The 24,613-nt window shown below is 33.1% G+C and overlaps 1 protein-coding gene across 3 annotated transcripts in view; it reads left to right on the forward strand.

Annotated features, from left to right (window-relative positions):
- Nucleotides 1-24,613, forward strand: part of ASCC3 (activating signal cointegrator 1 complex subunit 3) — a 325,569-nt gene that overhangs the window by 33,361 nt on the left and 267,595 nt on the right. For all 3 annotated transcript variants that reach the window (XM_074310218.1, XM_074310220.1, XM_074310219.1), the window contains exons 5-8: nucleotides 19,534-19,651; nucleotides 20,858-21,065; nucleotides 21,973-22,114; nucleotides 22,736-22,861. In XM_074310218.1, coding sequence (XP_074166319.1) covers nucleotides 19,534-19,651; nucleotides 20,858-21,065; nucleotides 21,973-22,114; nucleotides 22,736-22,861 — 594 coding nt within the window. The remainder of the gene's footprint in view (nucleotides 1-19,533; nucleotides 19,652-20,857; nucleotides 21,066-21,972; nucleotides 22,115-22,735; nucleotides 22,862-24,613) is intronic.

The following is a 24,613-nucleotide window of genomic DNA, read 5'->3' on the forward strand; positions in this document are numbered from 1 at the left end:
ATCATAACTTTCAGGAAGTCCAATAATCCTCAAATTATCTCCCCTAGATCTATTTTCCAGGTCTGTCATTTTGGCAACTAGATATTTTTTACTTTTTGTATATGTCCAATTGAGTTCTTAAATGAGTTGCTTTACTCTATGGAATTTTTTTCCATTTCACTAATTTTGCTTTTTAGTGAGTTATTTTCTTTCTCCAATTCACAAATACTACTTTCTTGGAAATTCTTTATCTTTTCAAATTTACAGATCCTACTTTCCTGTGATTTCTTTACCTTTTCCAATTCCCTAATTCTGTTACCCTGTACTTCCTGTGAATTCTTTACCTTTTCCAATTCACATTTCAGGAGGTTGTTAATCTCTATAGCTTCTCTTTCCTTTCCCCCATTTTTCTAATAGCTCTCTTTTACTGTTTTTAATAGTCTTTTCTAGGAGAGCCTTTTGTTTTGGGGACCAACAATTGCCTGGAGATTGTGTGCTATTTGTTTCCTGCGGGTTGAAAACCTACTCTCTTTCTGTATAGAAGCTATTGATTGTCCTTTTGATTTTTTTTTTTTTTTTGCTCATTTTTTTAAAGCCTCTAGAGTCTGCCTTCAGGGCCAAGAGGTTACCAGCTTTCACTACAGAACAGGGATAGGTGTATGGAGGGTGTTCCTACTGGCTACAAAGAGTGGCCAGGTGTGTGAGTGCTCTGGGAAATAGTTCCCCAACAGAAATGACTCAGGCCTTCATAGGCTGAGCTGGGGAAGTGCCCTGGGAAGATTAATGACTGCTTTGAGGCAAGAGTCTGAGAAGTGAAAGTATCACTACCCCAAGCCAAAGCCAGCTGTAGGGCTGTGAGTATTAGCAGTTGCCCAGGGAATAGTCCTGCACGGTACTGGAAGTGGATCTGCCCAGGATAGCACAGTCACTCTGGGGAAGTTCCATTGTCTTAGGCGGAGACCCCTACTATGCAGATTAAGGGCTGCCATGGGCTACACCCCCTGCCATGTAGATTCACAGCTGCCCTGGTTGTGCTGCAAAATGCAGCTGCACAGTTGTGCTGGTCTATGCTGAGTCACTTCCAGTTTGGGAAGCCAGATCCTCTTAGTTCTGGAGTTTTTAGAATACCCTGTACCTTTGGCTCTAATCTCTCTGCTGGTCCACTGCTTTACAATCAAGGCAAAGCAGTCAGCCTATAGTGGAGTCATTTCCATTTTTCTAGCCACAGAGGCTACCCCAGTCCCTGGTCCGCTCAGGACTCCAGTCTTTCATATCTCCCTGCCTGTTGCTGGTCTGTTCCCGCCCCTCAGGACAAACCTGCTCTGGCGATCCTCCAGATTGTCTTTGTGAATTTTGCCACTTAAGTGCTATTTTTGAGGCTGAATTCAAAGATTGGTAGTGAGGGCCTGAGAGGAACTTGGAAAGTTGTGTGTGCCTTCTCCACCATCTTCCCTAATGTTTTCTTGTTGAGTGAAATGTATTTTTGTAACCAGTAGTGTGTGTGTGTGTGTGTGTGTGTGTGTGTGTGTGTGTGTGTGTGTGTGTATCTTTGCCTCCTTTTTCCTATTTACATGAATATAAAGTTCAAGTGTCAGTTGTATCTCTTTTATCCCTTCTCTTTATTTGTGTAACTGTCTCCTTGTGAATCCTGATTAGGTGAGTTAACTGCTTTCTGTTTTTCACCCTTATCCTACCTAGTGTCTTTCTCTCCCCCTTTCTTTCCATTCTTTTCTTAAGATAATTGCCTTGGATCATTGTATTGCTGAGAATAACTAAGTCATTCACAATTCTTTATTAAACTCTCTTGCTGTTACTGTGTATAATATTCTCCTATTTCTGTTCTCCTTCTCTATGCATCAGTTTGTGTAAATCCTTCCAGGTTATTCTGAAATCATCCTGCTTGTCATTTCTTATATCACATTAATATTTCATTATACGTATGTACCACACAGCCTGTTTAGCCATTCTTAAATTGAAGGCCATCCCTTTGATTTCCAGTTCTTAGCCACCACAAAAAGAGCTTCTTTAAATATTTTTGTACATGTAGATCCTTTGCCTATTTTTTAGATGTCTATGAGTATAGACCTAGAATGATATTGTTGAATCAAAAAGTGTACATACTTTTTTAACCCTTTGATCACAATTCCAAATCATTCTCCACAATGATTGGATCAGTTCTCAAATATGACAAGCGTGCATTAGTATGACAGTTTTCCCTACATTCCCTACAGCATTCAACATTTCTTTTTTTGTCAAAATTGCTAGTATAATATCTATGAAATGGTACGTCAAACATTGTTTTAATTCACATTTCTTTAATCTGTAGTTAATCTGACAACTTTTAAAGGGAAACATCATGTTTCTAAGACCAGGGAAGTGCTTATCCCATTATATTTTGCCATTGTCCATATGTGGGATATTGTATTTCACATTTGGACAATGACAAAATATAGTGGGATATTGTATTTCACTTCTTGGTACCATCATTTTAAGGATGAATATTGATAAACTCTAGGTAGTTTGTATATAGAAATGAAAACCAGAATGGCAAGAGGACTTAAGATTAATCCATATGAGAATTTGTAGAGGGATATGAGACTTTTTAGCCTGTGAAAAAAGGAGTTAGAGGGAACATGATAGCTATCTTATAATTTGAAAATCTGTTACATAGAAGAATAATTAGATTTATTCTGTTTAGCTCTATAGGGCAGAACAATGTCTCTATCAAAGAAGTTGCAAAAAACAAATTAGGCTTTGTGTAAAGAGGAACTTGTTAATAATTAGGAGGAAACAAAAGTAGTGTGGACTCTCATGTATGGTATTAGAGATCTTCCATAAAAGGCTGCTTATTCACTTGTGTTGTATGTGGGTGAGGAGAGATTCTTGTTTAGATATACTGTGGTCCAGGTCACTTCTGAGATCCCTGCCAATTATGATTCTGTGGTAAGTGAATTTTGAATTTTGGTAATGGTATCCAATTTATTTTTGTGCAGATGGCATATTTTTATTTTGTTATTTGTAGTTTGACATTTGCTCTTGGCATCAACTTTGACTGATGCTTCTTGATCCTGCAATTTCATTTCTCAAGCTAACTCAGTTATTATAGTACTAAGTATGAGAATATTATTTTAATTTTCTTAAGAAAGACATTTTATCATTACCTATTTGAATGACAACAATGACCTTATCTTTTGAAAAACTGGAGTATATAGATTTTTCAAAATATAAATTTTAAAATCATTTTTCAATTAAGCATTTATTTGCTCTTCTTATCATTGCCCCATTGAAAAGAAAATAAGAGAACCAAATTCTTTTAACAAATTTACATAGTGAAGTAAAACAAATTCTTACATGGTCCATACCCCCAAATATGTCTCAGTGCTTTGAGTTATCACCTGCCTTTCAGGAAACTGGTATTATATAGTTCGTTATCAGTCCTCCAGAATCATGGTTGGTCATTACACTTATCAGTATTCAGAAGTTTTTCAAAGTGTGTTGTCTTTAAAATGTTATTTGTACTAACTGTTCTAGTTCTGCTCACTTCAGTTGATACTGATCCCTTTTGTAAGTTCTTATAGTTTATTACTATTCTTGTATATTTGTATACTGTAATTTGTTAAGCTATTCTCTGATAAGCATCATCTTTGTTTCAATGTTTAGAAATTTGTACAAAAGAGGTTTGCTTGAAAATTAGCCTCAATTAGTAAAGATCTTTATAGAGATAAGAAAACAATAATATGGATTAGCAATTACTAATATTTTTTGTGTTAACTTTTAGTAAAATTATCATCTATATTTTTTCTTTTCTTTTGGAATTTTTCCTTTGAGAAAGGTTGAAAAGATCATCCCTGAGTTCCTTTAAAATTGTGTTTCTGTCTGAAAAGTTTGTTTTCCCTGTATGTAATTTAGTTAGGTCCAACTGTTCTTCCTAAAATAATCACTTGAGGCAAGACAAAAAAGTTAAATCTTTTTTGGACCTTCATTTTTTTCTTGGACTAGGTGTCCTCTGAGGTTTCTTCTGCCTCTAGTTTTATAGTCTTATGATCTAAAGTGCCATTGCTACTTTCGTTGGCCTAAGGTTTTCAACAATGGTGTTGCCACTATTGTTACTGATATGATTAGGTTAGGATAAAAAAACAGTAGAATGGCTGCATTTTTAATTTGTTTTTCCAATTTTTTTCTTAAATGTTCTTGGGAAAACAAGTGTTTTGTGTGTTCTCAAGCTCTATGGGCCCATTTTCTTCTAAGATTTTTTTTGGTTTTGTGAGTGATTTTGATAATTGTGAAAACGGAATACAAAAATAGGTATGTTTGCTCAGATTATTTTTCACAGTAGACCACAATTATTGTTATGTAATTCTTTGAAAGGTAAAGAAAACAAGATTTTGCATTTTAATTCTACAAAACAAAAAGTTCTGAAGATTTTTCTTTAGCAAGATTTGCCAGTATATATGACATATGAAGGCTCTGTGAGTACTATTATCACTAAGGAGATAACTGTCTTCAGTGATTACTGATATCAAGTGAGTATAAATGGAAAAACCAGCTAAGGTGTTTATTAGAGTTGTATAAATGCTCTTTTCAGTTTCCACAAAAGTAATTTTAAAAAATTCTGAACTAAACACCAAAGTAAACATTTTCATATACAAAGTAGAATGGAAACATATTGTATATGAAACTACAAATTTCTCTTACATGTAACTTACTTTTCCTTTTAATTATAATAAACATGTGACATTCAAAGCTGTCTTGCTTTCTGTGTTGTCTTGGCCAATAGAGGTTTCTTTATCAATGATATGATTCTTTATTTTAATAGATGATGGTGATGATGATGATGATAGCTAATATTTATAGAGTTTTTGTTACATTTCTGATACTGTGATAATTGCTTAATTACTATCTCATTTGATCTTTACAACAATCCTGGGAAATGGGTGTTATTCTTATCCTCATTTTACAAGTGAAGAAAGTGTGGCAACAAAGGTTAGAGTGACTTGCCCAGCATCTGGTAGCTTAAGTCTGTGAGATCATCTTTGAAATTGGCTTCTTCCTGACTACATACCAGGTGTGCTATCCATTGTGATATGGCTGATTTATCAAAATAGATCAAGACTAGAAAACCTTTTCACTGAAATGTATAACAGATGAAAAGCCATCCACATTAGAAAAACAAAATGAATGAAGAATTTGTGTTGTCCAAGTATATTGGCAATTGTTATGTGTCAATATAATTATTTTGTATAGCCTTAGAAAATGATTACAAACTATATCTAAAAGACTATATCATAAATATTAATGAACTAAAGCTTTCCATATGGTAAAAATTAGACCATATCTAAATCATGGAATAATAAAAATAATAGATAATACAAAAGACAATGGAAAAGCATATGATTGATTTAAATAGGCCCTGGCATGCTACCAATGGTGAATTCCTGTGGACTAAAAATGTATTACATATATACACATATATATTAATATGTTTAATATATGTTAAAGTGTTATATATAACATGTTATATATATTAATGTGTTTAATGTAATTAAAGTGCCTTTAATTACATAATTACACTGAGGATCCAAAGACAAAAATGATAGGCCCAAATGGCATTTATAGTTTATCATAGGAGACAAGTACATATACACCATACACAGAATAAATATAAAATAAATTAAAAAATAATTGAGTAATGGAGGTCACTAGAAGTTAGGAATAGGCTGGCATCAAAAAAGGCTTTGAGGATAAAGTGTTCCTTAAACTATTTTGAAGAAAGTAAAGAATTTTTTTAGGGCAGAGGCATCTATTTTTCCTGTGATTAATGCACAGGCATAGATATGGAAAGTGGAATTCCTATGTCAGAGGAAAAAATAGGAAGAAAGTCAATTTGACTGGACCACAACATTCAGGAAAGGGGAGTAATATGCAATGAGGCTAAATAGATAGGTTGAAACCTGCTTGTGAAGGACTTTTAAAGAGCCACATGAACTTATTTTTGATCTTAGGAGCAATAGGGAATCAGTGGTGTTTGAACATGAGTGACCTACCTGACCTGATTTGACCTGTGCTTTAAAAAAAAATCATATTAATAGCTAAGTAAAGTTCGAATTGGAATAGGGAAAGCCTTAAGGCAGGGAGATAAATTAGGCAGTTGTAGTAGTCCAAGTGAATAGTGATGGGACCTGAATTAAAGGTGACTAGTGAGAAGGGACAGATTCAAGAAATTATAAAAACATTATAAAAGTATAAAAAATTATATTATATAATTATATATTTATTATATAAAATTATAAAAACATCATTTAAGGTATGTGTCATGAGTAAAAATGAGGAAGCAGTGGTAATGTCAGCATTTTAAAGACAAGCAGGTTAGAAGGATTGTAGACAAAAATCACACAGGATTTGGTTTGCAGTTTGCATCAGTAGAGAAAGTATTTCTACCAATGGATCATGAATCCATTAAATGATAAGTAAATATTCACTATAGAGAATCAGGCCAATATAGGACCAGTTAAATAAAATGAAGCCTTTATGGCCGACTGGACAAACTCAAGACATTTGTGTCTGTGGGTGAAGTTGTATTGTCTCAAACAGAATTATTTGATACAGGATTGAAACTTTGTGCTTTTGAGATTATAAGTAGCAGTATGTTTCCTTTATTGGTTCTTAGTTATGGATGCATCATTTAGAGAACTCCAAAATGATATAATAATAACTAATATTTATATAGTGCTTTAGTGATTGCAAAGTGATTTAAAAGCATCTCATTTTTTTCTCACAATTATCCTAGAAAGTAGATATTATTATTCCCATTTGACAGATTACAATTCTAAGGCAGACAGTAGTTAAGTGATTTGCCCAGGTTCATATAGCTAATAAGTGTCTAAGGTTTGATTTGAAGTTATTTTCCTAATTCCAGGTGCAGTGCTTTATCTATTCTGCCACCTAGATGTCGTTGTATACTTATTAATCAGTTAGCAAGGTAGAGTCCAGTAATAGACTTTTTCATACATATGCTCTGCTTCATTCATGATGTACTGTTCTTTTTTTCAATGTTCTCTTTTCTGTCCACCTAATAATGCAATTCAAAATAAATCAAGTTAATTTCTTTCTTTTTTCTTTTTTTCCCCTGAGGCTGGGGTTAAGTGACTTGCCCAGGGTCACACAGCTAGGAAGTGTTACATGTCTGAGACCAGATTTGAACTTGGGTCCTCCTGAATTCGGGGCTGGTGATCTATCCACTGTGCCACCTAGCTGCCCCTAAATCAAGTTAATTTCAAACATTGCTAACTTTTGTTTAGATTATATTGACGAGGTTTAGATTTAGGGAACCAAAATGAAATTGGTGTTTCTGATGGTCAGGGAGTTAAATAAGGTTTAGTGGCAGGTTTGGGGTTCAGGGAACCAAATGGAGAGGTTTGGCTCCCCTGCAACCCCTTGGGATTTGGAGGAAGGGTAGGGAGTTTTGGGGAATCCCTTCTGGCAGTGCAGGTGTTCTCTGTAAAAGAATTTACAGACCCGAAAACCTAGATTGATATAAGAGGCTTATTATGGGGATTGGAAGTATAAAGTCTGGTTAGGGAAATAGATGAGGATAAAGAGAGGATGGCAATGGAAAAGAATATTATTCCAGCGGACAGATCTATGGAAAGTGGAGTTTTGCACCGAGAATGCAGTTCTCAGTGGGCAGAAATTCTTAGTAGCTGAGCAAGTCATTGAGGTCCATCTGCAAAGACCTTAGTTGATGAAAGCTCATTATATTGCTTGTCTTGGTGGGGGTTAGGAAACCGTAGCAGATCAGAACCAGTAAAGGCTAGGAGAACCCAAGTTGGCTCAGATCCCTTGGGGGCTGGGACTAACTGATCTCTTTTTGGAATTCAAAGGGGTGCTTTTGACCAGGATTTGTGGATCAAATGCCCTGCCTTCCTGGACAGATCTGTCTCAGCCAGTGGGGATGGGAATGTGAAAGAAATCACAAATCAATAGGAAATACAGTTTCTTAAAGGGACCACAACCCGCTTCAATATTACTTAGGATTTTGTTATTGATCAATGTGAAGTTTGTTAATCTGTAATTTCTAGGTTGTACTTTTTCTTTACTTTTGAAAGTTGGGAAATTCTCGCTTATTTGGGGTGTAGCTCACCTGTATTAATGTTATCTGGGAACTGAAGGTGACTCAGAAAGCATATCTGTAAGTTCATTAGAAATAGCAAACAAAGATGTCATTTATCTCCCCTTTAAGATGTTAATTTTAAATAATTACTCTCCTTACCTTACATAACATTTTCTCCTAAATGTTTATTCTACTTGCTCTAATTTTTAACACCATTCACCTTACTAGAGAATACAGAAACAAATCAGATAATATAGTTTGGTCTTATTCCTTAGTCATCATCTAGCATAGTATGATAACAGTTTCTCTTCCTGGCAGTAGTTTGATCCTTTGCTCATTGTTCCTTTTTTTTAAGATGTAAATTTTAAGAGGTTCTTTTTGATTTTTAGTTTTTGAAAGCCTAATTTTGTGCTATATTTTAGCTTTTTCATTGCTGGTTGTCAACTTTGACTATAGGTCTTTCCTTCTGTATTTTCTACATCAAAAAATTAAGTTTATCAGCAGATAAGTCAAGTTCCTTTTCATTTTACTGACAATATTTAGGATTCATATAGACTGAGTTTCATTTCTAGAGCATAATCAATATATGATTATCTCATATCTTATATCAATCTTATAATGTCATAATCAATGATCTTCAGATTGACAGTGTGATCATAGCTATCTTCTCTCAGAGTTTTAAAAAATCCAGGATATGTGTTTAAACTCCAGGAAATCCTCTACGTTTTGAACTCCAAGATGACACCATCATTTTGTTCTAATATTTCTTTTACTTACACATTGGCAACCAATTATTTGCCTGTTTGCCTAGTCGAAGGTAAGTTCATTGAAGGTAAATGCTGCTTTTTCATTTTTGTTTCTGTATCCGCTGAACCCAGTATAGTGCCTCACCCTTGGGTGATTACATAAAGAATCTGTGCTTAGATTTCTACTAGCATTGACTTAGCAGGAACTTAGAGGTCATGACCTGTCCAGAATCATAGTTCTAGTGTTAGTTATTGTATTTGAACTAACTTTTCCTGATGCAATGTATGGTATAGCCTTTTCTATATGTCTGTGCTCTACACATAATACTAGCATAATATTAACAGGAACTAGCAGAATGAAATTGGCTAATAGGATTGATACCTAAGTAGTAAAGAGATAGTAAAAGATTGCCTAGTTGCTCCTGATTAATTCAGGTGACTTGACCTAGTTGGAACTATGTCCTTAAGTATTGAAAGAACTGTCATAAGTGATTATGAATCTACTTTCATTTATAATTCAAATAATAGTTATGATATTGAAAATATAGTAAAAACTAATATGTTGTGATAGACACTGTGATGAAAGGATTTTACATATATCATCTTATTTGATTCTCACAATAACCCTGCAAGGTAATATATAGTTAATAATAGTTGTTAACCCTGTAGTAGTACAAATGACATTTATATAGCACTTATTGTGTGTCAAGCACTATGCTAAACATTTAAATTATCTTATTTGATCTCCACAAGAACCCAACAACAAAGATGGTATTATTCCCATTTTATAGATGAAGTTTTATAGATGAAGAATGATTGCATTAAGGAGAAGCCATTTCAGACTCATTTCATTTCCTTTTTTGGGGGGGGGAGGGGGGCAGGATTACTAAATTGATAGATCAGGACAGTGCTGTAAAGGTCTGATTTATCTAGATTCAAGTAAATTTTTGAAAAAGTTATTTCATACTAGGTTTTGAGAGGAGAATGTTTGCTTTATCTTGTCTGGAACTGAGGACTCTATATCACATCCTGGCTACCATTTTCAAACCCTTGTGCCACATTTTCCTCTTTCCCTTTCTAGTTTTTCATTTGTATTAAAATATAATACAGTGTAACCTCCTTGAAGTTAGTGCAAGGTCTGTCTTGCTTTCATTTATATGTTCCACCTTTAGTGTGTGGCACATAATAAGAAATTAAATACTCTACTTATCTTCCTTTTCCTCTTTTCCTTTCTATCCCTTTCCTGTTCCTTTTTCTCCCTTTACTTTTCCCTCATTCTTCTCTATTATTGTGGAAAAAATGAAGACATATATACCCTCAGATGGATTTAGAACTAATTCAGTAGCCAGACTCAAAAGAGTTACTGTTAGTGATTCAGAAAGCCCCAGTAGAGTGGGGCAAAACACTTATATTTGGAACTAATCTATTAAACTTTTTTTTTTTTAAATCAATAACATTGTTTTAAAAAATGGCATGTTGTGGCACAGTGTGTTTCTGTTTCAATACCTCCGTTCTATATTAATTGGTAAGGAGAACCATTTATATATTTATTTTTAAAGTTTGCAGTCTTTTAGTTTTTTAGTAAAAGAACCAAAATTTATTCACCTTTCTGAATAAATAATATATTATAATATTCTTATATTATATATTATTATTATAATATAACATTCTTATATAACATATATATGTACATATATATATGTGTGTGTGTGTGTGTGTGTATAATATATTCTTTAAAATATAAACTCCTTGGGGCAGCTAGGTGGTATAGTAGATTGAGCACCAGCCCTGAAGTCAGGAGAAACTGAGTTGAAATCTGGCCTCAAGACACTTAACACTTCCTAACTGTGAGACCCTGGGCAAGTCACTTAACCCTAATTGCCTCAGGGGAGGAAAATGGCATACTTGCTATATATAACACAAAATTAGGAAGAATACTTAGCATATTGGATGATAGAATCAGGATCCAAAGAAACACTGGGTTGAAGCTAATAAAGTAAATTCAATTGGTAGAAATATAAAGTCTTATATTTTGAGTTTAAGAAATCCACTTAATGTAATGTGAATCTGAATAAGATCTAAGGGGTTTTGTGGTCTGGTTCAACTGTTTTAAGTTGTGTCTTAGCTTGTGACCCCATATGGGTTTTTCTTGACTGAGATACTAGAGTGATTTGCCATTTTCTTCCCCCTCTTTTTACAGAAGAGGAGAGTAAGGCAAACAACTAGTAGCATTTGAGGTCAGATTTAAATTCAGGAAGAAGAATCTTCCTGATTTCAGGCCCTGTACTCTATCCACTGTGTTTTCTGATTCTAAGAGATCTGGACAGTTTTCATTTAAGATTTCTTGACATGTGTTGACTATACTTTTTTTTTTTTTTTTTTTTTTTTTTTTTTTTTTTTTTTTTTTTTTTTTTTTGGTCATAGCTTTGACGTAGTCCAGCGATTGTGACATTTTACCTCCTAGATCTGTTTTTCAGGTCATTTGTTTTTACTATGAGATGAATTATATATATTTTTTTTCTATTCTTTTTCAAATTTTTTTTACTTTTTTTTCTTTCAAATAGTTTTTGTTTTCTGTCGAGGACCAGAACTCTGGAAAGGTATACTTGAAACAAGGACAGTAGAGTGCTTGTAGTTAAGCACCTACTCAGTGTGATTGATGGGATAATAGTTCTCTAGTTAAACATATACTTAATGTGATATAATGTTATCATTCTAGTTGGCATATACTTAGTGTGATATGGTGATGTAATGGTTACAGTTGGCACATGCTCAGTTGCTGTAGTGATGTAATTGTACTGAGGTATTTAAGGGCTGAGAGGTCTGGGAACTGAGAGTCGCAGCTACAGTCACAGAGAAGGCTTCAGACTCCAGATTCCAGACTCCATCTTTGACCAGCCTTGTGGTGGTTCTCCTGCCTTCATCATTTCTCCCCCTAAAGACCAAGGCCCATCCTGAGATCCTTTGGGAAACTAGCCCAGACATTACAGTTTTCTTTTCCACTTATTTTTTCATAGTTCTCATTTCTTTTCAGTTTTTTTCTCTAGCACTCCCCTTTTTAATGTATACTTAATAGTAATTTTTTTTCCATTTACATGTAAAAATAGTTTGCAATATTCATGCTTAAAAAATTTTGAGCTCCAAAAGTTTTCCCCTTTCTTCTATCCTTTCCCTCTTCCCTTCCCAAGACAGCATAAAATCTGATATAGATTATATATGTAAAATCATGTTAAACACATTTCCACATTAGTCATGTTGTAGAAGACTCCAAACAAAAGGAGAAAACCATGAGGGAAAAAAAAGACAAAAATAACTAAAATGAAAATAGTATGCTTCTATCTGCATTCAGATTCCATAGTTCTTTCTCTGGATGTGGTCAGTATTTTTCATCACGAGTCCTTAGAATTGTTTTGGATCATTGTATTGCTGAAAAGAGCTAAGTCTTTCACAGTTGATCACTGCACAGTGTTGCTGTTACAGTGAACAATGTTCTGATTCTGCTCACTTTATTCAGCATTAGTGCATGTAAGTCTTTCCAGGTTTTTCTAAAATCTGCCTGTTCATCATTCTTATAAAACAATAGTTTTCCATCACATTCATGTGTAACTTATTCAGCCATTCCCCAATTGGTGGACATCCCCTCAGTTTCTATAATTTGCCACCACAAAAAGCTGCTATGAATATTTTTTATATGTGGGCTTTTTAAAATGATTTCTTTGGATTTCAGACTTAGTATTGATATTGCTGGATCAAAGCCTTTGGGGCATGGTTTCAATTTATTCTCCATCATGCAACCATTCTGATCCAAGTATCAGTTCACAATTCCATCAAGAATGCAATAGTATTCCAATTTTTCCCAAATCTCCAATATTTATTATTTTTTTGTTTTTTGTCATATTATCCAATCTGACATGTATGAATGATACTTCAGAGTTTAATTTGTATTTCTCTAATCATATTTCATTTATTTATTTATTTATTTATTTATTTATTTATTTATTTATTTTTTGCTGATGCAATTGGAGTTAAGTGACTTGCCCAGGGTCACACAGCTAGGAGGTGTTAAGTGTCTGAGGCCAGATTTTTACTCATGTCCACCTGACATCAGGGTTGGTACTCTAATCATTATACTACCTAGTTGTCCCTCTAGTCATATTTTATAAAAATTTTGAACTTTAAGAAAAAAATTTTTTTTTTCATCTCTTTTATACCTTCTAATTAAATATGTGCCCAGGCTTTGCTTATCAATATTTTGAATCACTTATGTCTCATACATCCCTCTCACCATAAATGTTTGTTATTAATGTTGTTGTTTGCTCTTTCTTCTAATGTGCTTCTTTGAACTTGATGGTACTTCTAGGCTCTACCCACTTCTTGAGGGAAGATCTGAGCTGCTTCTATTGCTACTTTCTTGGAGTATAGAATTATCGAATTTTATGTTTTTTTCAGGACCTCAGGGACAACTCATTCTGAAGGTCTGTAAGCTTCCAGTGCTTCTAAAGTGTTCTGATCTATGGCAAAGCTTAGATTACTGATCACTGCCCACTGGTCTGAACTCTGCAAGTTCCTGACCTGAGTTTAGTTCTGAGCAATAGTAGACTTGTTGATCTCAGCTCTTATCTGCCATCTGGGAATCTCTGCTGGTTCAAAGTGATAGAATTGTAATAGTCTTTCTTTTGAACTGGAATTCTTATCCTGGTTGCAGCTTCAGAATGAGTTAGAACTTGGAACTGAGACCATGCTCTGCTCTTGGAGGGCTTAACTGTAGAGCTGCTTCTAAGTTCATTTCTTGGTGCACCTTTAGGGCCTAGAGTCCCCACCTATTACTCTCTATCCCTCAGCATTTCTTATGCCTCGCCATTCTGTCGTAGATTGATGAGCAAGAATCAGGTAGTAGATTGCCAGTGACACCCTTCAAGAGGTCACTCCTAGTATAGTTTTATGTCCATTGCCTCTTTATGTCCAATGTATAACTTCCTTCTGCTCTGGATGTACTTCAAGAAGCCCTCAGATTCTACCCGGACCTCTTCCCCAGTGTCTTACCAACATCTTTATCTTCCTCTGCTGACTTGGACTAGAGAAATAATTCACTGTGATTATTTTTTCTTAAATTTCCTTATTGGGATTTCTTTTGATGTGATTTCTTGATCTGTTTGGAGTAGGTTTCCCCCCACCCCCCACCCCTTTGTGGGAAGAGATGGGAGAAAGGAAGAATATCTAGTGTTAACTTTACATCTAATTAATTATTGTACACAGGGAATAAATAGTTCTCACATTGTAAGTTGTCTTAATTAAGTTTTAAAATGACCTTGGTTTCAGTTTTGTTAAATTGGCCTATTAGATTAAGTACCTATAAGGACAGTATATCAATGAAATGGTTTTTATTTTAAGTAGTCCTTTGTCATCGTCATTTTTGTTGTTTTATAGTCTTTCCTGTAATCTTAAAATGATATCACTCATCATTATAAGACAGTTATTAGTATTATGGCAAGTTTAAAAAGGAAAATACATAGGTTTTTAATCTGTTTAAATTACAGGATTTATAACCATTGAATTTGATTAGTACATTTATCTGACCCGGTATTTTATCTTTTCTTTTAAAGTCCTGCTGTAATACCTGCAGTCCATAGAAAGGACTTTTAATATCTGAATTCTTGAATCCTTATGTTAAAAAATAAACTTAATTCAGAGTTTGGGCTTAAGAATTTTGTAACTTAGAGAATACTTAATAATTTATGGAGTTCTATTTATAGATTTGGGGGCAATTAATTTTAATCTTTCATTATAATTGGGTGCTAGTTATATTAGTATGGTGCTATCATGTCTAGTTTTCCAACATATTTTTATTAATATTAATTGTTAGCATTTATGTAGGTCTTTAAGGTTTGCAAGCTACTTTATGAATATCTCATTTGATCCTTTCAACAACTTTGGTAAATAGGTGTTATCAATAGCTTCATTTTGTGATTGAGAAAACTGAGAGCCACACAGTGAGACAGAATTCAGACTCAAATCTTCATGACTCCTAAGTCCAGCCTTTATCTATCTGCTGTGTAACCTAGAGAATTAAAATATCTTGATGAAGTATAATGAATGGTGGAGTAGGGGATATTTAGAGTTGGATATAAAATTCTCTTGTGGATTCTGAGTATTTCTCATTACTTGAAAATGAATTACAAAAAGAATTTGAAGAGTATATTATTTTGACTTTGTTTTAAAGGTAAAATGTACTATGGTAGTAGGTGCTTTCCAAGAAATAGGCATGCATGTTGCTAAAATGCATTTTTTCAATATTAATTTTAAGTCTCTGATAGTGATTTTGTGTTTATAAATTCTAACAAATTGTAAACATGCAGACAAGTACAATTTCAGGACTATATATATTCAGTCTTTTGTTTTAGAGATTAGGAAACAGATTTAGAGAAAAGAAGTAACTTTTCCCAGATCATACAAAGTACCTAGTTCCCTGAACTCTTAGTTAAGTGTCTTTTGGTCAACAACTCTGACATTTGATATCAAATGCCTTCCCTTCCTTCCTTCCTTCCTTCTTTCTCTTCCTTCCTTCCTTGCTTCCTTCCTTCTTCCTTCCTCCCTTCCTTCCTCCCTTCCTCCCTTCCTTCCTCCCTCCGTCCCTTTCTTCCCTTTCTGCCTTCCTTCCTTCCCTTCCTTCCCTTCCTTCCCTCCCTTCCTCCAAACATATGCACGGGTAATTTTTCAACATTGACCCTTGCAAACACTTCTGTTCCAACTTTTCCCCTCTCTCCACCCCTTCCCCTAAATGGCAGGTAGTCCCATCCATACACATTAAATATGTTAAAGTATATGTTAAATACAATATATGTATGCTTATTTATACAATTGTCTTGCTACATAAGAAAATTCGGATTTAAAAAGAAGGTAAAAATAATCTGGGAAGAAAAACAAAAATGCAAGCAAACAATAATTGAAAGAGTGTAAATGGTATTTTGTGGTCCACACTCATTTTCCAGTGTTCTTTTGCTGGGTGTAGATGGTTCTGTTCATTACTGATCAGTTGGAACTGATTTGGATCCTCATTGTTGAAGATAGCCGCTTCCATCAGAATTGATCCTCATATAGTATTGTTGTTGAAGTGTATAATGATCTCCTGGTTCTACTCATTTTACTTAGCATCAGTTCATGTAAGTCTCTCTAAGCCTCTCTATATTCATCCTGCTGGTCATTTAAGATTTAACTTTTAAAAGGCTTTCATTTGCCCCTCATAAAATTGAATCTTATATAATTGTTTGATGTGGAATGTATATCCTCTGATAACATCTGTGTGTTGCCTGTTATTTTATTCAAGGCTTTCTGGATTTATATTGTAGTTAACTAAACATAATTTTAAAAGATGAACATATTTTCATTTGCTTAGTTTTCCTATACTGACCTTTTTTGACTTATAATGCAGTACAGGAGAATTTGGTTGGCTAATTTGGAATCCATTGTTGACTAGTGCAATAGTCCAGTCTAGCTCCTCTGAAGGGCTCAGAATTAGTCCTTGTCAGGATAAGCAAAAGTCCTTGTCCCACATTGTGGACACCAATATGTAACGAGCTGTTGTCTCCAGAAACTGCCGATTGCTGTCTGGGAGGAGATCTGCTGTGTCAACTCAAATCTCTCAGACAGATTCTTTCTTCTTCCTGTAGAGAACTGTGGTCTCCACAGTTGCCGTTAACTCTGGTCCAGAGTAATGACTTCCCTTCCTGCAGAGAGCTGCCTCAAGTCTGGTCCAGACCAGACACTCTCTCTCTGGAGTGCCACCCTCTTTTATCCTCCCAGAGAATGGACGTGGGATAACGCAAGGGCTTCTATTGTGTTTTAATTATCCTCATTAGGAATCAGTTTATATGTTCGTGTCAAATTACAAACTTTGTGACTTTTGCAGTTTAGTTTTAATAAATATATAAACTGAAGCCAGTGGAAAACATAAGTAATGGGCTGCATAAAATGCTTTGTTTTCTATGAAGTGAGGATAGAAAAGGATATCATATAGATTTTCTAAATAGAAGTATTCCTAAATAAATATAGTGACTTTGTGGGTGCCAAACAGGGGGGAAAAAAAAAAAAAAGAAGGTAAACTTGCTATTTAGCTAGATTAGGTTTTTTTTTTTCTTCTGCATTTTTCCATTATTTTAGTAAAATCTAAGTATTGAGTTTTTGTGAGGGAATTTTAAATACCATCACAAAAAAAGAAAAGAAAAGAATTATATCTTCCTAGACCTGAAATGATTTGTTGCTAATACAGGAATGACTTCAAAATCAGTTGTTTGTATAGTACATTTCTTTGTTACTGGAAAGGTAAAAACCTTTATTTTTCTGTATTGTTCAGTCTTTAGTTGATCTAGTCAAACAAGAGTCCTAAGATAAATGTGAGGAAAGGGCAGTCAAGATAAGTCAAGACTTTGAGGAAAATACCATATTGAAGTTATATCATATGAGTATTTCATTCTGTTAAACAATCCTTGTAGTTTTTTAGCACATTGTTTGTATTGTAGACACAGTTCGTTTTGATTCCAATGCAGTGTCATACATATAATAGATGCTGCATAGCTTGTTTTATCTGGGCAAGCACAGATATGGAAGAAGATCAAAAGAAGGTGAATTGTGATTGTGATTTAGTCAGCTTTAACAGAGTACAGTGGAATATTTGAAAGGCTTTTAGAATGTTATTTGTTGATTGTCATTGAAATAGTGTTAATGTCTTCTAAGGTTTGACTTTTATTGTCATGAAGAACATGTGTTCAAATACACTGATTTTTTAAAAAATAAATTCCATTTATGATTCTTTAAAAATTTGACCTATTTAAGTGGAATTTTAGCAGCGAAAAGAAAATGGTGCTACTGAATATTTCATTTAGATGACCTTTAGATCAGATAGAATTCATGTTAAAGAAACAAATGTATAAAGCATTTATTAAGAATTTGTTATGTATGACGATTAATTCTGATGGATGTGGCTCTCTTCAACATTGAAATAATTCAAACCAGTTTCACTTTTGCAGTGATTAAGAGAGTCATCTACACCCAGAGAGAGAACCATGGGAACAGAGTGTGGAACACAACATAGCATTCTCATTGTCTCTGTTGTTATGTGCTTGCATTTTGTTTTCTTTCTCAGTTTTTCTTTTTCTTCCTTCTTGATCTGATTTTTCTTGTGTAGCAAGAAAATATGTATACATATTTTGTATACATACATTGGATTTAACATGTATTTCAACATATTGAACATGTATTGGACTATCTGCCAGCTAGGGGAAAGAGGGGAAAATTTGGAACAAAAGGTTTTGCAAGGGTCAGTATTGGAAAAATTACCCATGCATATGTTTTGTAAATAAAAAGCTTTAATTAAAAAAAGAAATTGGAAAAATAAAAAATACAAATAAAAAACAAGACCAACAAAGATAATTTATTTTGTGCCAGGTACCTGTTTTATGTATGAAGGATACAAATAGAAAAATAAGATAGTTCTCACATTCTAATGGGTGAGACAATACATATGGAAGGTTTCAACTACACATTGGATGGAAAAGTGTTAATGCTTCTTTTATGTGATTTCCATTGATAAAATCATATCATTTTCTGATATTGACAGTGCTAAGGACTGTTAGATTTAGACTTTAGGAAAAAAAATACTTTAGTGTCTGTTTTGAGGATGGATTGGGAGAGAAAACTTTGGGAAAGGAGACTTTAGTAGGAAGTAATTAAAATAATCCAAGATAGAGAAATGAGGATCTGAATTGTACAGATTATTATCTGTGTGAGTGGAGATAGTATTTGAATGGATATAGAAATAACAAGACTTGATGAATGTGGGGTAAGAAAGTGAGGCATGAGCATGACACCCAATATTTTGAACCTGGATCACTGTAATGATGGTGGTGTTCTTGGCAATAAAAAAATGAGCTTGGAAGCAAGAAAGATTGGGGACCCCCCCCCCAAAAAAAATGAGTACATATAATAGAAAATTTAATAAAATTTTGTTGAATGAATCAACAAAAATTATGTACTTAATGGCAGTCAACCTGGATTTCCCAGAATGCTATTTCACATATTGTACCCTATTTTCCTCACAAATTACCAAAATCTCCTGGTCATTTTGATATTTTAATAAGCCCCTCTGATTGGAAAACTGAAGGGAAGAACAGTAACCTCCTCTTTAATCCTTCTTTATACAGGGGTTAGAATTTTCCAACAGCCTCTTCTCTCTCCTCTTGGTCTTGACTCTATAAATGTCATGCCCCTGGATGCTGGGTATCCTCTGTATGCACCCCCACTTCTCTTCACTTCCCCTTTCAGAAGGTGACACGGTCTCTAGCAATCAGAATATGAATGTTGGTTTCTTTTTACTTTATCCCTTTCTGGTAGTTGTTTGGTTCCTGAAAAGTTACATAAAAGCCAGTTTCTTTTGTTAAGTAAAGTCTGTGCATAAATTTAAATGTATGAGAGAGAAGCTTTGAGTTTTTATAAAATGAAAAATAATCAAATTTTTATATATCAGCTTTTCTTAAAGCAGGTTACTTGAATAATTTGATAATTTTAAGCATACAATTTCTGATTTTCATCTGCTTATTGGCAATTTCAGAGTATGGATGAACTAGTCAAACCTTGTATCTCTTGAGATATGGTATTGTTCTTGCAGTGATAGTAGTCTTTGTGTTTGTGTGTTTTTTTCCTTAGTTATTTGAACTGCTAGGACCTGAGGGTTTTGAACTTATTGAGAAGCTCCTCCAAAACAGAGTTATAATTGTGGATAGATTTCTCTCTTCAAATGATCATAAATTGCAAGCTCTTCAAGGTAAGATCATTTTACTCTTCATTCATTTAGATAGAAATGAAATATTTGGTGTTAGCAGAAACTTTCTAATATAATAATGCTTTACATCAAATAATGATTTAGCATTGAATTTATTTCTCTTTACTTAGATTACATTGTGATCATGGTGTAAATCCTGTAGCATGCAAAATGTAAAACATAATTGTAAACTATAACACGCATAAAATAGTATGGTTCAAATGTGGAAGGGACATAAGGGGCCCAAGAGCTAAAAATTTCCCCCCCCCCTTTTTTTTTTAACAGAAAAGGAAGTTAAGATCCAGAGATGTTAAGTGACTATATAATTCATGTCAGTTACCAAGGCAACTGTTGTTATAATTGTGTAGTTTACAGTTTTTGTAGCACTTAAAGGTTTGCAAAAGTACTCTGTGTATCTACATATATATATGTATATAGTATCAATGTATATAAATAAAAATATATGATCTCATTTGATCCCCTTATGATATATATCTCCATTCTATAAATGAGGAAACTAAGGGCCAGATAAATTAAGTCATTTGCTTAGGGGTTCTCAAATTAGTGCAGAGCAAGTATTTGAACCCATCACCATTGATTTCCTAATACAATTAATTCTCTTTCTAATGTAATGCCTCTTAACTTGTTTGTACTGTTAATTTGCATTTGCTGGTCATTCATTGACTACTCATCAGGTGTGATTTTCCTTTTTGTTTTTTATTTTTTACAATGTTTTTTGAACAGCGATTATATAGAATATCATTTTATAGATTGAACAAAATTATTGTGCAATTATTGACCCTGTTATATTTATATATTACACATATTTTGAGTAGAATTTAATGTAAAATTATTGACTACACATTTTAGAATCTTGATATCTGAAAGTGAGACTCCACCAAATTCTGAAGGGCTAACAATTAAACTGTTATAATTCATTTTATAAGCTTCTTTTTTTTTTTTTTTTTAAATGTACAGGCAGTTATCATATGATGACCATTAAATAAGCTTCCATTACATAAATGTTCTTCAAAGTGAGTGGTCGCATTTGTATTCCTTATGCTAAATTTAAGTGCTATTTCTTCACATTTTATTTTATTTTTCTTTTTTGAGTGGAAAGAAATTGCTTGCATAAATTATAAGTAACCACACATGTCAGACAATACATTTCAAAAATTCTTTACATGCTTTTATGAATTTGTTTTGTAGACAATTGTAAAAAATTTTCTGCAGAAAATGCTAAGCCTAATTATGGTTGTCAAGTCACTATTCAATCAGAACAAGAAAAGCAGTTAATGAAGCAGCATCGTCGTGAAGAAAAACGAATTGCCAGAAGAGAAAAAAGAGCAGGAGAAGAAGGAGAAATTGGAGGGGAAGGACTAATGTGTTTTGATCCTAAGGAGTTGAGGAGACAGAGGTAATAATAAAGACCAGAAACTGATGAATGTGCATGCTAGCATATGCTTTTTCCTTTAGTTCTCTTTAATATTTTAAATATTTCTGATTTTACATTTTTCTCCCCAGATACGGGATTTTTCTTTTTTATGAAAAACTAATTTTTTGGGATAGGAATGGAATAGTCTAATTAATTACAACCTTAGTTGTATCCATGTAGACTAATTTTAGAGGCAAACTATATTAACTTGAGATATATGAAAATTGTAGTAAATGTCTTAATGTTTTTTTTTTTTTTTTTTTTTTTTTCCTTTCTCTGATTGGTGAATACTATTTCCCATGTTGTCATATAGTGGTACAGGAGAGAAAAAAAATACACATAATCCATTGGTATCTAGAAATTGTATATATCACTTATTGCTTATTTTTATTCTTGGTTTTTTATTCTTTTATTCTTGGTTTTTAAAATACTCATAAACATGGAATTTTTATATGCCTTAGCATAAGGGGAACAAAACTATAAATAACAATATTGTTTTTATTTATTAAGTTGGTGCTATCTAAAAATAGCATCTAAAATATATTGTCATATTTTATTGTTCATAAATTTTAGCCTCTTTATTGACACCTACACTAGTTTAATTTATTTTCTTTTTCTGTCTTTTTTTTTTGCTGAGGCAATTGGGGTTAAGTGACTTTTCCAAGGTCACACAGCTAGGAAGTGTTAGGTGTCTGAGACCAGATTGGAACTCAGGTCCTCCTGACTTTAGGGCTGGTGCTCTATCCATTGCACTACCTAGCTGCCTCATAATTTTCTTTTGGTTTGTAGAGATATTTGAAGTAATTATTTGTCCTAGTCATTTTGTTCCTCATTTTGTTGCAACATATATAATTACCAACCTGATATGTGTGGGGGGTTTTCTTTGTAGAGAGCTAGCACTTATGAATGCTCGAAGTGTGTCAGTTCTGAACAGACAGAGAGATGCAGATATTGAAAAAATTCATTATCCACATGTCTATGATTCCCAAGCTGAAGCCATGAAAACATCAGCATTCATTGGAGGTGCGAAGGTATGTGTTTGGCATATTACTTTTTTCAATAATGCATCTTTTTGTAATAAAGAACATAGTGCTGCTGCTTCTTTTTTCCCCTGCTCCCACCCCCACTTCAGTGATTATTGTCACACATGATATTTATTCACTTGTTTTACAACTTTGTCTTTTATTTTGATAGTCTACAATAATTTCTCATTGTCTAACATTTAGTTGTTGCATGTTAGAGGGCCTACTAGGTAAGTGTCCTACTCCGTAGATATACTTAGTATTTTTAGTCTCAGGAATTCTGTCTACTAATATATTTTTTGAAAGCATTGTATGATACAATAATAAATAAAAAGAAATTTAGATTTATCTACCATAATAGTGTGCTGGGACTTATTTTGAAATGATTTAACTTCTGATAAATTATATGCCTTTTGTTATTTCCCTTCTTTCTCCATTTTCCTTGTCCACTTTACCACTAGGTGTTTTCTCCATTTCCCAACTGTATAGTGTTAACCTTAAATATATTTTAATTGGATATGTTATTTGATATTGTTGTGTCATAGGTGATGCTAGAATATAAACTATAGCACTTGTTAAGATGTTTTGATTATAACCATTTGACATTAATTTTTTTTTAAATATTAATAGATGCTTTTACCAGAAGGGATTCAAAGGGAGAACAATAAAATGTATGAAGAAATAAAAATTCCCCACAGTGAACCAATGCCAATAGGCTTTGAGGAAAAACCAGTTTTTATTAAAGACTTAGATGAGGTAAGAAAAACATTTCTGGTAGGATAGTTCATATTTTATAAAACCCTTTTAAAATAAATTGATATGCATTATACATGATTTAAAAGCTTTTCCTAACAGGCTACTTGGTATATGTAAGTATTTTATGTACTTGTAAGAATGAGTAAGCTATTGTCTTCAAAAGACTATGGAATTTATTGGTATTACTGATTAGACCACATGTAGAATGTTGTCTTTGATTATGAGCTTCTCATTTTAGGAATGTTGCCAAAAGAGTGAGGTAACTTAAAACCATTTTATATTAAAAATTAATGAAGAAACAAGGGAAAAGTAGTAAGTTGTATTTGATCCCTGGGAAAATTCCAGAAAAGATCATTTAAACATATGGTTGGTGAGCTTCTAGGAAAAAAAATGATGATTACAAAGATCCATTATGGCTTCATCAAGAACAAGTTATATCAAAATAATTTTATTTTGTCAGAATTATTAAACTAATAGATGAGGGGAGTACTGTGGGTGCAGTTAACTTTGATTTTTATAAAACTTTTGATAAAAGTAGCTGCTTAAAGAGATGATAAAATATGTATTGACCAATTACAAATCAGATGGATTCAGAACTGCTTTGGAGACCAGATTCACAGAATATTTGGAATTGGTTGAATATTAGCTTGTCAGTAAGTCTGTAGTTAAATATTTCGGAAATATTTGTTTGACCTATTGCTTAATATTTTTGTCAGTGGCTTACACAAAGTTATGTATGGTGTCCTCATTAAATTTACACGTCACAAAATTAGAAGAAAATACTACACAGTAGATAATCAAATCAGGATCTAAAAGGACCTTGATAAGCTAGAGAATTGGACAGAATCTGGAAAGAACTAAGGAACCAGAGATTTTCATAATATTGAAAGTTCACTCAGCAGTGAATGGGCAAATGGAATATTTAACTTGGAGCCATGGCAACCCATCTTAAATTTAAGCTTTGCTTGGGGTAAATGATGTAGGATATAGAGGTAATTATTTTGAACTATGTGAATGTTAATTTATAAAAACTTATAGAAAAAATTACAAAGAATGGTTAATTTAATCAAAACTTTAAAATCATAGTAAAACATTATAAATTTTTGTAATGTCTAACTTACATTTTTAATGAATTTAATTTCATTCCCTTGTGTAACATCATAAAGTTGACTTTTAAGAAAATTCTACAAAGTACTGGGTAATTGAACTCCCTTCAGCATATTGGATATTGTTCTTTAATTTGTGTTGCAAACATTCTTGTTGATTGTCCTTTTGAGAGAAAAACTCTGCTTCACTTTATGATAAGCAATTGAATTTCAAATCATAGCAATAAAAATAGAGCAAAGCAGCTACATTCTAGTTTGTCAGTTCTCACAAGAATGCCATTTTCTGTTACTTGGCTGGCATTTGTATTAACAATCTTGGCTCCAGTGGCTTCTAAATTACTTCCACTGATTTTTTCTCTAAATTCTTGGAAGGTCATTCATTATCTCACTTACACAAAATATCTAAATAAATAAGTTTATGTGGATTTCTTTAATTTTAAAAACATAAAATAGAATAGACTTGTAAAGTCAATAACAAAAATTAGAATCCAAAATTAATCTGACCATATACAGTAAATAATTTTATTTGGAGCTATTTCAGTTATTTTTATTAATAACTAATAATTATATATAAAGTATAGTTCTTAGATATTTTAGAAATCGTTGTTGTTAAAGCTTTCAAATTTTTTTTTTAGCTTTTCATTTT

The sequence above is a fragment of the Sminthopsis crassicaudata genome, chromosome 4, assembly GCF_048593235.1.
Source record: "Sminthopsis crassicaudata isolate SCR6 chromosome 4, ASM4859323v1, whole genome shotgun sequence".
Classification (NCBI taxonomy): domain Eukaryota; kingdom Metazoa; phylum Chordata; class Mammalia; order Dasyuromorphia; family Dasyuridae; genus Sminthopsis; species Sminthopsis crassicaudata.